Below are 14631 nucleotides of genomic sequence, written 5' to 3' on the forward strand. Positions count from 1 at the left end.
TGATATTTATTGAAAGGATCAAACAATCTGACTGCAGTGGTATATATGTGGGTAATCTTCCGGAAGATTTCCCCACCTTATGACATGGTAAATAATGCCGAAAGCATGTGTAGATTACATCAACAAATTGATATTTTATGTACGTTTTACAATAATTATGGCATGAAAGTGAAGAGACAAAAGATTAAGGTCATGATATCCAGAAGAGGTCGGCAACTTAAAACAACTGAAAAACGGAACTATGACAGACATATTTTAGAAACACTATCTGAATATATACATAGAGAATACTACACTCATTCTCGTTAGATAATGAAACGAGTGGTTTTCGTTCGGTCAGATACCATAGAAAGTTCACAAGTTTCGTAAAAATGGTATCTAAAGAGAATGATTGTTGTATTTTATTTATTTCCCACGTCAAAATATGTATTTAAGTGTAACAAACTTTCTTTCGTTGACAGACCAAACAAAAACCGGTTGCAAATCTGGTCACATATGAATATTGATATATGCCCAAATATGGGCATTGTTTCTATGCATACGCATTAACAACATGTTTCTGCTGTTGAATTTGCAAAATTGATGGCATCAACGCTCAAGATCTTATTTAAAGATTTATTCAACTTATGGTAATTCAAGTGCAATATTGTTTGTGCGCATGGCAACTGTCAGAAAACTTTAAAAGTCATTTAGCGCTGTGGTTTGAATCTCGGAATAACACTCGGTCCTTCGCACGGACGGGGTCCCGGTTGTGCAGTCAAAATGGTTCGGTTTCCTTGATCTATCAGCTGAATTTGTATCCTGTCGTTACCATTTTGGAAGAGGGATATCAGAGTAAGCGTCGTAAGACGTGAAAATCAACAAACTTTGAACATGATAAGGAATGTTATTTTCACATTTGTGATGTTAGTGATGCCACAAAAAAACAACTGAAGTCAGGCACACTCCCATGGAATTTTCGAATGATTTGTATCGGAACTGTTCACTTTGTCACAAGCCACATGCACTGATGGCACAACCGGGTCATCTAACGTAGGTCTAGATATCTGACCAGGTAGTTTAAACTGACTTCATTTCACCAAGTTCAATCAAACTGAAAGTCGCGAAAGCAGTCGGGTGCGTCTCGCTAATAGGGAACAATCGGTAGTCGTTCATTGCATATGGACATATCTCGCTTATATAATGTCTCTGGTAGTTCTGTGCTTAAATAATTTAGAATGCAAAACGAATTTGATGTGTGTGACGCCGATCTTCTTTAGTTTAATAAAGTATGTATAAATGTCTCTCGCTTTCATGAGATTACTTCCGTTCTGCCTGGTTGTAAAAATGAATGACCTCTCTTGATTTTAAGATGAATGCAAAAAGTAGTTCCGGTGAGACTGAAGTCACGGTTATCCAATCAAAACGAATAAAACGACGTCAATATTGTACGAAACATGTGTGACGTACGGATTTAGTATCTTACCATCTGTATCTTCACCACGTCGGTAATAAATCATGGTATCTATATCACAACTACATGTACACTAAGATGGGAAAAACCTGTCTACACTTATCACAAGCTGGGAAAGTTACTCTTGATCTATTAAGGTTTAATTTATTAAGCGTTATAAGCTCAATGTAAATATATCAATGTTCGTGTTTGACAGAATGATCGCACCTATTGTAATCTACGCCTCAGAAGTTTGAAGATATCAATATGGAACGTGTTTTTAAACGGTACAGTTATAGGGAGGTAGATCTACCCGTAATTTCTACTGTATGTTATGAAACTGCATATCCTACTGGATAAAATTGTTGTCCATGTAATGCCATAGGTACCCTAAAATTTGATAAAATATGTTACCGGAAGGCAAACAAGGGTCGGATTTGTTAGATATATTTAGTTTGAACATGGTTCGTTTTAGTTAAATCGGGGTAAAGATGTAGCAAGTCAACATTGGCTTTGTATTATATATGGGAAAGTAAATATAAGTTTTTTTATGAACAGTGTAAATGTATGTTACAAGAACAGTGGCGAGTAAATATTAGGAGTCAGTTTTGTTTGTCTGTTTTTTAACGTCGCACTCAGCAATATTCAAGCTATATGACGGCGGTCTGTAACAAATCGAGTCTGGACCAGACATTCCAGTGACTGACATCATGAGCATCAATCCACGCAATTAGGATATAATGACATGCATCAACCAAGTCAGCGAGCCTGACCATCCCGTTAGTCGCCATTTTAAGAGTCAGTAAGAAATGTAAATTTCGTTGTGAAAATCTTGATATGCATATTGAGTCTAGACGATGGGAAAATAGTTTGTACGAAGCAAGATTATGTTTATGTTGTAACAATGTTTGTCTAAATATAGTTATTGAAGAGGATGAACATTTTTTCGTTAATGTGACTTTTGTATGATAATTTGAGGAGTCAGACATTTTAACGTCATCATGAAAATTTGTGATAACCAATATGCATGGACAGTAGGTGCGTACATATGTTATGGTTTCAATGTGAGAAAGCAATTAATTGAAAATACCATGGTATGAGTTAATAGCAATTTTGGATAATGCATATTGATAATAATGCATTGAATGTACAAAGGCTGGTCTTTCATCAATACATTGTTTGTGAAGAGTTTGTGACTTATGGTCTTGATGGCCAAAATTTCCAAAATAATTTAAAAAAATACATTAAATGTACATTTGTTTGTTTTGAAACAATCTTTTGATGCCCAACAGTCAGTACATTTGATGAGACTTGTACAGCATTGATAATTGGTCAACAGTCAAATCACACAATGAGGTGTATGCGGGGAATTAAAGACTAATTTACATGTTAGATAGGGCCACCCATTTCTTTATCACTTTATTGTTTATGTAGTACGATGTTATCATACATTATGATTTGTCAGTATACCTACAAGTGTAAGGTTTCATGTCGATATTTGTGTTGGAACAGCTTGGTTACTCTTCGTGCATGAGTATGCCTTCTTTTGACGTCATAATGAAAACTCGATTTCGCTCATTCACAATTTACCTTTTGTATCGAATATGTAACGTTATAAATACCCTTACAAATGTAATTGATATATCACAATGTCATTAAAATATTCGGCAGTATTTTGTTCGTTTATAGTTTACATGAAGCTGCCAAATAAACGTTTCGTCGTACAGTACTTGTATCGATGTTCGATTAAAAGTGTTGAAAGTTGTAGTGTTTTCACACTCAACAAAATATCAGTCTGTTTTCCAGATCAATCTTACATTTGGCAATTATTGTACACACTCTGACAGGAAATGTAATATTCTAATTTTATAGTAAGAGATAGATGCAGTGCCGCCGCACGTCTCGCACAACGTTTACCTTTTCATCTCTTATGAAAATATGCAACAGAAAAATAACCCTGCATCCAGCGTGTTAAGCTGCAGCTGTTTGCTGCTAGTGATATCATGATGCGCCACGTGACGTTAATTAACCTCTACAATTATTTACAGATTCAGGGGACACATGTACAAGACACAGTGATGACAGTAACACAGTAAGGCAATACAGCGATGAAGATCTGCAGCTTTAACAAAGTTTAACTTTAAATGTGAATAATATTAACGAAATGCAATCTGAATCTTCAGCACATCTTGCTTCCGTATAATTGTTATATAAACATATGCAAACAGTTTGGATTTTTGTCATCACAGGTAAGACTTGAAGAGGAAGAAAACAAACCAAGCCTTGACAGAGCAGGATGTTCAACAGACACACTTCAAGGTGCGAACGTTTCCAACATAAGTGTTTTGATAATAGATCATCTTAATAAGTTCAGAATATACTTGTCACTAGATATACCACATACCAGTATTTACAATTGGAAACTCCAATCTTTGCAGCTGACAAAAATGCAAAAGGTTTATGTTAGATTCAGATATTCTAATGCAGCATAGGCATAGTTGTATTCAGTCAATAATCCAATACCCGCAGTCAAACTGAAACTGTTGCAACTGTTGCCAATTGACGCTGAAGGTGTCGTCAACAACAGAAATGTAGCTATGTACCTTAGAGTATACCGAAATGAACCCTGAGCAATTTCATGGGACCAGCGGTAAAGCAGGTTACGCTAGTCTGTTCGTGAACACTTGCTATCATCACTAGTTGATAATCATTCATGGACACATGCTCATGATATTGTCGAAATCGTACTTGGACTCGTTGATCACTTAGAGATCAATTTAAAATTTAATAACATCAACATGGCTTGACCTTTGCTGCTACCCTATCAGGTACTTTGAGGTACACGCTGTTTTGACTATTTGACATCATAATAATGGTGTGTACTTTAGAAGGTGTCGTAAAGGGAAAGGTTTGATGGTTTCTGACATGTGAAATATTGTGGAACTTTTAGAGCAACTGATTTCTTTCTGAGAATGTTACTTATGTTTAAAGCATCTATTCCCATATTTACAAAGTACAAATTCAGGATATAAACATCAAAGATATAAGATCAGTATTTGAAACTGGCAAAAGGAACAGTTTGCGAAAGAAGTCCAAAATCTGAATACATATTTTTTGTTTCGGTAAAGCGGTAATCAGAACGATCATGGTCTAACATATATTCGATACTTCTTGACGACCAATCAAAACGAAGGAATCTCTGTCAGAATATTACATGTTTCACGGAATGACTATTTTTTTCTCAGGTAGCATCATCAGACTTGAGGAAGAAAACATTCAACTGAAAAAGGTAACTGTTGATCAGAAATACAATGTTGAGGTGACGTGTGGTGAAATGGGGTTAAACGCTGCGTTCAAGATTGTTTCAATCACCTAGCGACGTGAACGAATGTGTGTGTGGATGCTCATACTAGTCTCGACTTGTGTCCGGGTTTATTGTGTCGAGACAATACCAATCGCCAGGCAGGATAACAAGTGTCATCTTTCCATGTGATTTGGCACGCTGGCAGGGTCTCGAACCATCAACTATCCGCTTTCCAGTGAGATTCTGTATCCACTACCCCAGCAACAAATTGATCAATCAGTCTTCAATAAATACTGAAAAAAATCAAAAATGCAGTCTAAAGATAACGCTTCTTTGGAAAATAACGTTCGAGATAGTAATGAGTGTAACAATCTTTAAATGAAAATAAAGAAAACATTTTGAACAAAAAAGGTAAACTTCAAAAAAATATTTTGAAAGAATAAATTTCAGTTCCTGTGAACCAAGATGATGGTAACTTAATCCACACATCTGAAAGTAGTCCTGCACTATGACCGTGGAATATATTTATTTTATGAAAAAATAATATAGGTAATTTTATTATTTTTAGAGTCAAGAAGGATATTGTGTAATATAAGATTTCAGAGACTAAATGTTAGTCTAATCTGAAAGTAAAACCGAATAAGAGGCACCTGGTTCACAGCAGAGTGATAAGGCAATAGAATATGTAAGTATCCCATTTTGTGAACGTATTTCCATATTTTCCTGGATAGCTGATTACAGAGCAATATAGCTCTTCTTGGGAAATTGTTTATTTTTATTGACCTTAAGATTTGGTTTTAAGAAGTAATCTCTTTTTGAAAGCACTCGAGAAAAGAGTTCTAGGGTTTTACAGAAAACATATTTTACTGGATCTGCTTGATCTACTGCATAACATGTGTTCTTTGTAAAAAAAACTGTTTGGCTTCTTCTTTCCAGCAGGAATGTTACCCCCTTTTCTACATTTCTGACATTGATATTTACTCCTGATTTTGCACTGTTTGCATCCGTAGAGAATAGAGGAGCTGGAGTACTTCAACCGACTGTCTCTTGCTTCTGGGGACAGTGGGTTCCGCAGTGAAACAAGCAGTCTGGCATCCTTGGGCAGGGGTCCGACAACTCACAGACGTCAAGAGGATAAAGTAGGCCATGTTGGCAAGAAAAAAGACAACCTAAAGAGGCGTTTCAATCCTAGACCACAAAAACATACAGGTTAGTGAATATGTGAGGTTAATATATCACCGCTTGTATCCCTATTCAAGCGATATAACAACAGAAGAACCTCAAACTACTACACAGGTGGAATGGCGAGGCTTCCTGTGCGTAGGCACCAAAATGTGCCTTTACATTACTAGTATGCCTACCATTCCCTGGAGACCTGAATGTTTTGTTTCTAACCAATAACACGGAACTTATTAATTTTTAATGGTGGAAGTGGCAAAACATTAGTGGAGGTATGAGGACACGTCATCTAACGGACTTGACTGGCAATACATGAGAGGGCGATACTGGGCTATGACCTTGTGTTAATAATGCCGAGGGGGACAGGATTGACTTATCATACATATGCTTTAATATGTCATGTAGAAGGTTACTGTGATACGAAGGGGGAGCTTATCCCTAGGATGGTGGTGAGATGAAAACTGGGAAACACCGACTACACTGGGAGCTTATCTATTTTCGTTTTTCAATTGAAGATGAAGTTTTCCGCCCAACTTCAGTCTTGCGTGTTGGAAATGAAGGCGAGCAACAGATGCCAAATGCTACAGAGATGGTGGCTGAACCAGTTCATGGTAAAGCTGGGAAACAAATAACTAAATGGACATTCAAAATCATCATGTATAAATTTGCTTCACTTGATAGGGGGAGGTAATTGTTAAGACGTTAATTGTAATAATGCGGTAAATTGTAATAAACACAGGGTAAAATGTAACACTGCGGTAAATTGTAATACAAACTGTGGTCAAATATTTTCACTGCGGTAAATTGTAATAAAAACTGCGGCAAATTATAATAACTTTAACTACGATAAATTGTAATAAAAGATTATTCATTTGCAAACATACAAAGAAACCTACATGAAGTTTAAAATGTGCGACTAAGCTGTTTGGAAATCAAACCCGGACTTTGAAACGACTGTTGTACATGAAATTCTTGATATGTGTATTTACTCAGAACGGAATTCGAGTTGCAGTGTTTGTTCAACTTCAACAAAATCAATTCCAACCCCCATCATGTTTAAGGAAATAAAAAAACGATTTTCCTTCAATTTCTATCATTTCTATTGAAAGACAGGTGCGCAAATTATAATAACATCTCTTAATCATTCCAAATTTACAACTAACACGGTTAAATGTTTCTTCGACCTTAACAGGATCAATTCCATGTTTAATGAAATAAAAAAAATGCGATTTTACTTCAATTTATGATATTCATATAGAAAGGCGTGTGTGGCAAATTGTAACAAACTGCGGCAAATTGTAATGCCAAGTGCGGTAAATTGTAAAAACATTTCTTAACCCTTCTGATTTCAAACTTGATGCGAGTTCCGGTGTGTGTTCGACCTTAACTAGATCAATTCTAACCTCCAGCATGTAAAGGAAATCAAAAAAGCGATTTATTTCAATTTCTGTCATTCCCATTGAGAGGCTGGTGCGGCAGATTATAACAAACTGCGGCAAATTGTAATACAAGTGCAGTAAATTGTAATGACACATCTTATTCCTACTCATTTCAAACGGAATTCGATTTCCAGTTTTTGTTTGACCGTAACATGATCAATTCCAACCTCCAGCATGTTTAAGGAAATCAAAAAAGTTATTTTGTTTCAATTTCTGTCATTCCTGTTGAGAGGCTGGTGCGGCAAATTGTAACAAACTGCGGCAAATTATAATACCAAGTGCGGTAAATTGTAAAAACATTTCTTAATCCTTCCGATTTCAAACTTGATGCGAGTTCCAGTGTTTGTTCGACCTTAACAAGATCAATTCCAACCTCAGCATGTTTAAGGAAATCAAAAAAGCGATGTTGTTTCAATCTCCAGTGTTATTCCTATTAAGATGCAGGTGGATCAATTGCATATAAAAATGTATTGAAAAACACATGTCTGTTGTTTTGTATAAATTTTATTATTCTGTTAGGGGTAAAACCCATTTCTTGAAACGCCAGTATGGTGAATTGTCCGAGTGGGGAAATGTCCTTCCTCAACACATGATAAAGCAAAGATATATATTTACTGGAAGAGAAATTTATTTTCTATCCATACCGGTCATTAACGACAGAGATCGTCATAGGTAATGTCTAATATACTCTTAAATCTACTTAACATTGCCCACTCTTACGATTCGTAATTTCATTTGTGAAAACAGAAGTAATAATATAAACACGCTTTTGCAATACACATTCAAGAACGACGCAGTTATTATTTGTTTGAAAATCCGAGCTTTTAGTGATACCATATATAATTATGTATGTTGAATTAGTGGCCTATATCACATAGTGTTACAACAGAGAAACACTTTGTTATTTTGTTCCATGACAGCTTTTCTTAGTTTTGCAGACTTATATACAATACAATATTCTTTAAAATATCTTCATGTTTACTGGACATGAGGGTATAACATGCATTTATTGAAGGATTGACACAGACGTTTGTTGGAATGTAATAGTTCAAGGATAAAATGGTTATCGTCTGTATACACTTTGTTACACAGTAAATAGTACTCTCTCACATCTTGGTTGTTTGTATTGTTGTCCGGTTTCAATTCCCAACTGATGTTTTCAACATCTTAGTTTTGCAAGACAGTTTCTAAATTTAGAGATACTGATTACATTTAGATACATTTCAAGACCAAATGACGTTTTATACAAAGAATGACTATACGTTTTAACCGTTTTGGAGGGCGTCAAGCCAGTTTTGTTCGTAGGAAGACTTGTAAATTCTGAAAGAAATACCGACAGATTGATGTTCCCAAATATAGCCATAACAACAACATTTTCTAACCTTTTTACAAAATTTACAATTCGTCAACAGTATTTTACAGCACGTTTGTAGGCATGTTATATACTAGCCACATAAAGGAACTGTGCACGGAGAAAATATAGATATATGGGCACACCGTCCACATATGAAATATAGGTTTGAACACAGCAATTATTGGAGACATTCCAACGCTCATGCACGTGCCATGCGATATGACGTCATTGATGGGGGCCAATGGACGTGCAATGTGTTACTGCACGTGCATCCTGTGCAGCTGTCACAGCATGTGCAATTCAAAATTCGCTGTCACTTTGGAAAGCATGATCTGTGGTCATTCAAAAATTCAAAACTTCTCAGGCGCAGACACAAGCATATCACAAGCAAATTATGCCAAGATTGACAGCTGCACAGCGTCATGAAGCCATTGGAATGATCCGAGCGCGAATGAGGCACCAACAGGTGGCAACACATCTCCAATGCCATCGTAACACGATATCGGCATTGGTGAGGCGTTATCAGAACACAAATGACGTTGCCGACCACCCACGTTCAGGACGTCCCCGAGTAACGACGCCATGACAGGACAGATGGATTCGAGTTACACATCTCCGACACAGGTTCCAAACGGCAGTAACGACGTCCCAGACAATTCTTTGACTGCGCCGTATCCATCCCAACACTGTCAGGAATCGGTTACGTCAGTACGGGATTCGACCACGACGCCCTGCCATACGTCCCATCCTGACACACCGTCATCGGGTCAACCGTCTAAGATGGTGTCGAAATCATTTCGACAACCTCGAATATAGTGGAGAAAGGTTGTCTTTAGAGATGAATCGAGGTTCAACATTTCCCACAGTGACGGGTGCCAACGTGTCTACCGGCGTTTGGGAGAACGTTATGCACGCAACTATATTGTGGAGAGGAATCGTTTTGGAGGTGACTCTGTGATGATTTGGGGTGGGATAACAGCACGGCACCGAACCCCTTTGGTGGTTGTTCAGGGCAATCTCACTGGTGTTGGCTACAGAGATCAGATTCTGAGGCCTGTGGTCATTCCTTTCCTGCAACGTCATGGCCCGGGATTGACATTTCAACAGGACAACGCTCGTCCCCACACGGCTAGGGTCACAATGGATTTCCTTCACCATAACAATGTCATGTTACTGCCATGGCCTGCAAATTCTCCAGATCTCTCCCCAATAGAGCATGTGTGGGATGAAATGGAGCGCCGTCTGCGTCGTCTTCCACATCCTCCAGATAACGTCCGTGACTTGGCACAGGATTTGAGGAGGATATGGCAGGCCATTCCCCAGGCCTTCCATGCCCATTTGGTGGACTCCATGCGTCGCCGATGCACTGCTGTGATTCACGCACAGGGTGGTCATACCCGTTATTGACTTTTTGACTTTGTCGTTTGACCCCCTACTCCATTTTGATCTTCTGACGTCATCGTAACAGATGTTGTTCAGGACCCGTTGACATTTTCTAATGGTCCGATCATTCAGCTGCTACAGCGTCTGCATCATTTTGTTCTTGCTGTGTTGTATTTCAATCCAGAATATATTTTCTCCGTGTACAGTTTCTTTATGTGGCGAGTATATATATGGGATATCTGACAAATTCTCCCCTTACCACATGACTAAGAGTTGATAATTTTCCGCGTAAGAAACGCTTGCATGTCGATAAATGAATCACCTAAATTTCTTTACAACGTTTTGAAATATGTCTCATATGGCAGGTGTTGAATTGCTGACAATATCTTGAATAAACCACATATAACCTTTTTTGTTTGCAACCTGGCATTTGCAACATTCTCATTCCATGACAAAGATTTAGAAAATATTATTCCAAGGTACGAATATAATGTAACACATTCTATTTGTGGGTTATGATTAAGTTCATCAATAAAGATTGAGAACAATAGTGGAATAAGAACGGACCCTCCTCTTCATTTTATAAACATACCATAGTTTATTTCTGTGAACTAAATCGAACGCCTTTGTAAAAAACACAAAGGCCACGTATAATTTGCCGCATTCTTTACATGTACCTCTGTATTATAGAGTGCAAAATAAGAAATTTGTATGTGGTGCTGTAACCCTTTTGGAATGTTCCTTGCAATTCATATATTCTATCATATGCCTCCGACCAAAATGTCAATCACTTATTTAATATAGATGTATAAAATTTGCTTTAAATTATGAAGAAATGAGTCCTAATTGTGTTGAACCGCTTCTTTACATTCCCTGCGGCAAAAGTCACAAACGAACAGGTTTTGTATATTCCTTGATGTACCGATCACAAATGAAGCCTTCCGCTGTAGAAATAGTGCTTTTCTAATATCCATGTTTAGTTATACTGCTAGTTTCTAAAGTCTAGCACTGGCACAGTGCTATATGAATGATGTGAGGTTTTTCATAGTGATGTTTTAATTAAACTAAACGCTGCAATCATTCCACTTAACCATGCATCATATCCATAGGTCTTCTGATATTATCTGATAGAACTATATGTTACTGAAAACAGAAGTAACTAATACAACACTGCCGCTAGTTTACTATGTAATGAAATACATAACATCACCAAGAAACTAATGTGGCTAATCCCAAAACAGGGTCAACAGACGCATGTATTGCAATATTCCTTAGCTTTGTAAAATCGTGTAAAATAATAACATTTTTTATCATTAAACTATGTGCCCCACATCAAGAAAAATAGTGATACACTGCATTAGATTATCCATATACATAAAATGCATTTTTCTTTTAGTGATGCATTAATATTTTAAACTTACAAATTTCTTTTGTCATTTTACATTCACATTTACATCGTTTGTATATGATTGCTACAAACGTGTACTGAAATTTTGCATTTTATAAACGTTAATGCATAATCATTGGTGTGTTCATTATTGACCATTATGAAATAATCCGTTTGTATATTGGCAGTGGTAGGTGTCCTGCATCACCGCGCAAGACCGGAGTATTAGATTAAGGATTAACTTCAGAAAATGTACCACTACCATACAACGTAGCGGGAGACAAAGATATCTGATCATGATCCAAAAGTGATATAAATGCAACGAATAAGTGTGTATTTTAGATTTTTTCCATGAAACACAAATATGTGAATATGCTACTTCAAGAAATATTTATATACGCACCTGATCTAAATATGTAAATATTTTAGCGACATTAACACTTCCATCCGTTGGAGCACAATATGGTCACAGTGATGTTCACCACAATTGCCTTTGATGCATGTTTGATCGCTTGATAATCCTGATTATTCTCTGGCGTTAACGTTCAGTAACTACAATATTCCTGAAATCCTCGATTCTGAACTGCAGATCTTTAAGCGTATCCGACAGTAAAAGTGCCATCAGAGTATATTAAAGCTAGAATGTGTATGCAACCACCAACTGTTTTAACGTTTACACCTTTACAATAAAAAAAACCCGTCTTTATGGGACTAGACATCATTAACGAACAATGACAAGACAACAGCGGCATATTTTTTAACCCCAAATGATTGAACCTGGTTTACTACCATTGTATCCAGTGCTCATTACCCAAGTGGTAAAACAGATTAATCCCGATCATACACCATCTGTCAGATAACTTATGAGAATATTAGACTTGTTGATCCTACTTCTCATTTTGGATGTTATTAGTTCAAAGTTCATTTTGCATTAAACACACGTTTAATTATTTAATTATATAAAACAGAATTGAGTATGTGACCAAGCTCTATATTAGCAAATTCTAAATAACCACATTGCACCTAATTCTGTAGATTAACTCTGAGTAATTCAACTAATTAGAACTGGTTAGATGTATTTGTTCATGACATTAAATGTTGATTTCATATATCATTTTGTATAAATTAATATCGTGCAAACTTCAAAATTCATGCCAAAACAATTAGTTTATTTACTCAGTTTGTGATCAAAGCATGTGTCAATACTGTCACTTATTAGATTCACACAATCTGGCTTTAGAGGTGTTGTTGAAAGTGAACCTGGGGCTTCCTTATTTGTGATCAACATCAACATCAACTGTCTGCAAACCTGACATGATTGAAAATCTTTGATTATTTATCTATATGGGTAGAAAACAACATATATATATATATATATAACGCTGTTGTGTCAGAGTAGAGAAATTTTCCCATTAACTTCGAATGTCTTTATTTATTTAATATTAAATATTCAGTTTATTAATAAATCAATGAGTTCAACGCAGCTTTTAACAATATTTAACACACGACTTGGCATTCGGGGAACATCTTTCCAGTGGATCCAGACCTACCTGTCCATGATCGTCATTCTGCAACATGTCAGTCATTATGGTGTACCACAGGGTTCAGTCCTTGGACCTCTGCTGTTCACAATTTACATCCTGCCAATTGGAGATATCATCCAGAAACATGCTCTTAACTTCCACCTCTATGCGGACGATAACCAGATCTACATTTCCTTTTCGATTTCTCTGAACCTCGCCGCCCTTGAGCGCTGTATTGATGACATACGATCTTGGATGAGCTTCAATTATCTCAAACTCAATGAAGAGAAGACTGAGTTTTTAATCCTTGGTTCGCGACAGCAAGTAAGAAAGCTTCACCCTGACTCTGTATACCTTCATATTGGTGATACCACTGTAAACCCAACTGCCAGTGCCCGTAATCTGGGAATCACCTTTGATTCAACAATGGCCATGGACACTCATATTTCACTAACCAGCAGATCATGCTACCATAGCATCTATAACATCATTAAAGTCCGCCATCTACTTGATACTCCAACAGTTTAAATGTTGATGCAATGTTTTGTTACTTCCAAACTGGATTACCGCAATGCATTGTATGCTAATCTTCCCATGAAAGCCATACAACGCATTCGGAACTCTGCAGCAAGATGCATCTGTAAAGTTCCAAGATCCAATCACACCAGTCCTGTCCTCAAAGCACTACACTGGCTTCCAGTCTCCTTTCGTATAAACTATAAGATATGTATCATCACTCACGACTGCCTCAACAATAGCGACTATCCAGACTATCTCAAAGATCTTATATCGCTGTACTCTTCAGAGCGTGCTCTCGGATCCTCTGGTTGAACTCTACTGTATCAGCCTCTGTCTACTTCTGCTATGTCTGACCGTGCCTCCTCCTTTTGCAGTCCACAGTTATGGAACTCTTTGCCTTTGAATCTGAGAAACTCTGCTTCTAAGGAAACGTTTAAGTCTCTCCTCAAAACCCACTTCTTCACCTCAGCTTTTCAATATATCTCCTGATTGTTGGCATATGTACACAGACATTACTTTTTAACCTTGTCACAGCACCAGTGAGCAACTGTCGATGGATATTAGGCACTTTACAAATCAATTATTATTATTATTATTATTATTATTATTATTATTATTATTATTATTATTATTTCAGTTATACTCGAACTGGTCCATTACCACAGCGGGTAAAATTCATGTTTTAAAACCATCTCTACCCCACTGTCTAACAACTCGGAATTGGAAACTCGGAACTAGGGATTATTACATTTCAGCAAACGTCTGTGACAATCCTTCAACAACAAAAAGTTATACCCTCATGTCCAGAAAACATGAAGATATTTTAAAGAATCATGCATTGTATATAAGTCTGCAAAACTAAGAAGAGCTGTCATGGAACAAAATAACACTGTCTCTCTGTTGTAACACTTTGTGATATAGGCCAGTAATTCAACATACATTATTATATGTGGTATCATTAAAAGCTCAGGTTATTAAACAAATAATAACTGCATCTTTCTTGAATGTGTATTGCAAAAGCGTGTTTATATTATTACTTCTGTTTTCACAAATGTAATTACGAATGGTAAGACTGGGGAATGTTAGGTTCAAGATTTGAGAGTATTTTATA

The 14631-nt window shown here is 36.8% G+C and overlaps 1 protein-coding gene across 1 annotated transcript in view; it reads left to right on the forward strand.

Moving 5' to 3' along the window:
* Window positions 1–6606, forward strand: part of LOC124152555 — an 11375-nt gene extending 4769 nt beyond the window's left edge. The window contains exons 3-7 of the mRNA XM_048394695.1: window positions 3481–3524; window positions 3682–3751; window positions 4678–4721; window positions 5747–5945; window positions 6431–6606. Of these exons, the coding sequence (XP_048250652.1) occupies window positions 3481–3524; window positions 3682–3751; window positions 4678–4721; window positions 5747–5945; window positions 6431–6606 (533 nt within the window). The remainder of the gene's footprint in view (window positions 1–3480; window positions 3525–3681; window positions 3752–4677; window positions 4722–5746; window positions 5946–6430) is intronic.
* The last annotated feature ends 8025 nt before the right edge of the window (window positions 6607–14631 follow it).

This window comes from Haliotis rufescens, unplaced genomic scaffold (assembly GCF_023055435.1).
Source record: "Haliotis rufescens isolate VD_foot unplaced genomic scaffold, xgHalRufe1.0.p SCAF_13, whole genome shotgun sequence".
Classification (NCBI taxonomy): Eukaryota; Metazoa; Mollusca; class Gastropoda; order Lepetellida; family Haliotidae; genus Haliotis; species Haliotis rufescens.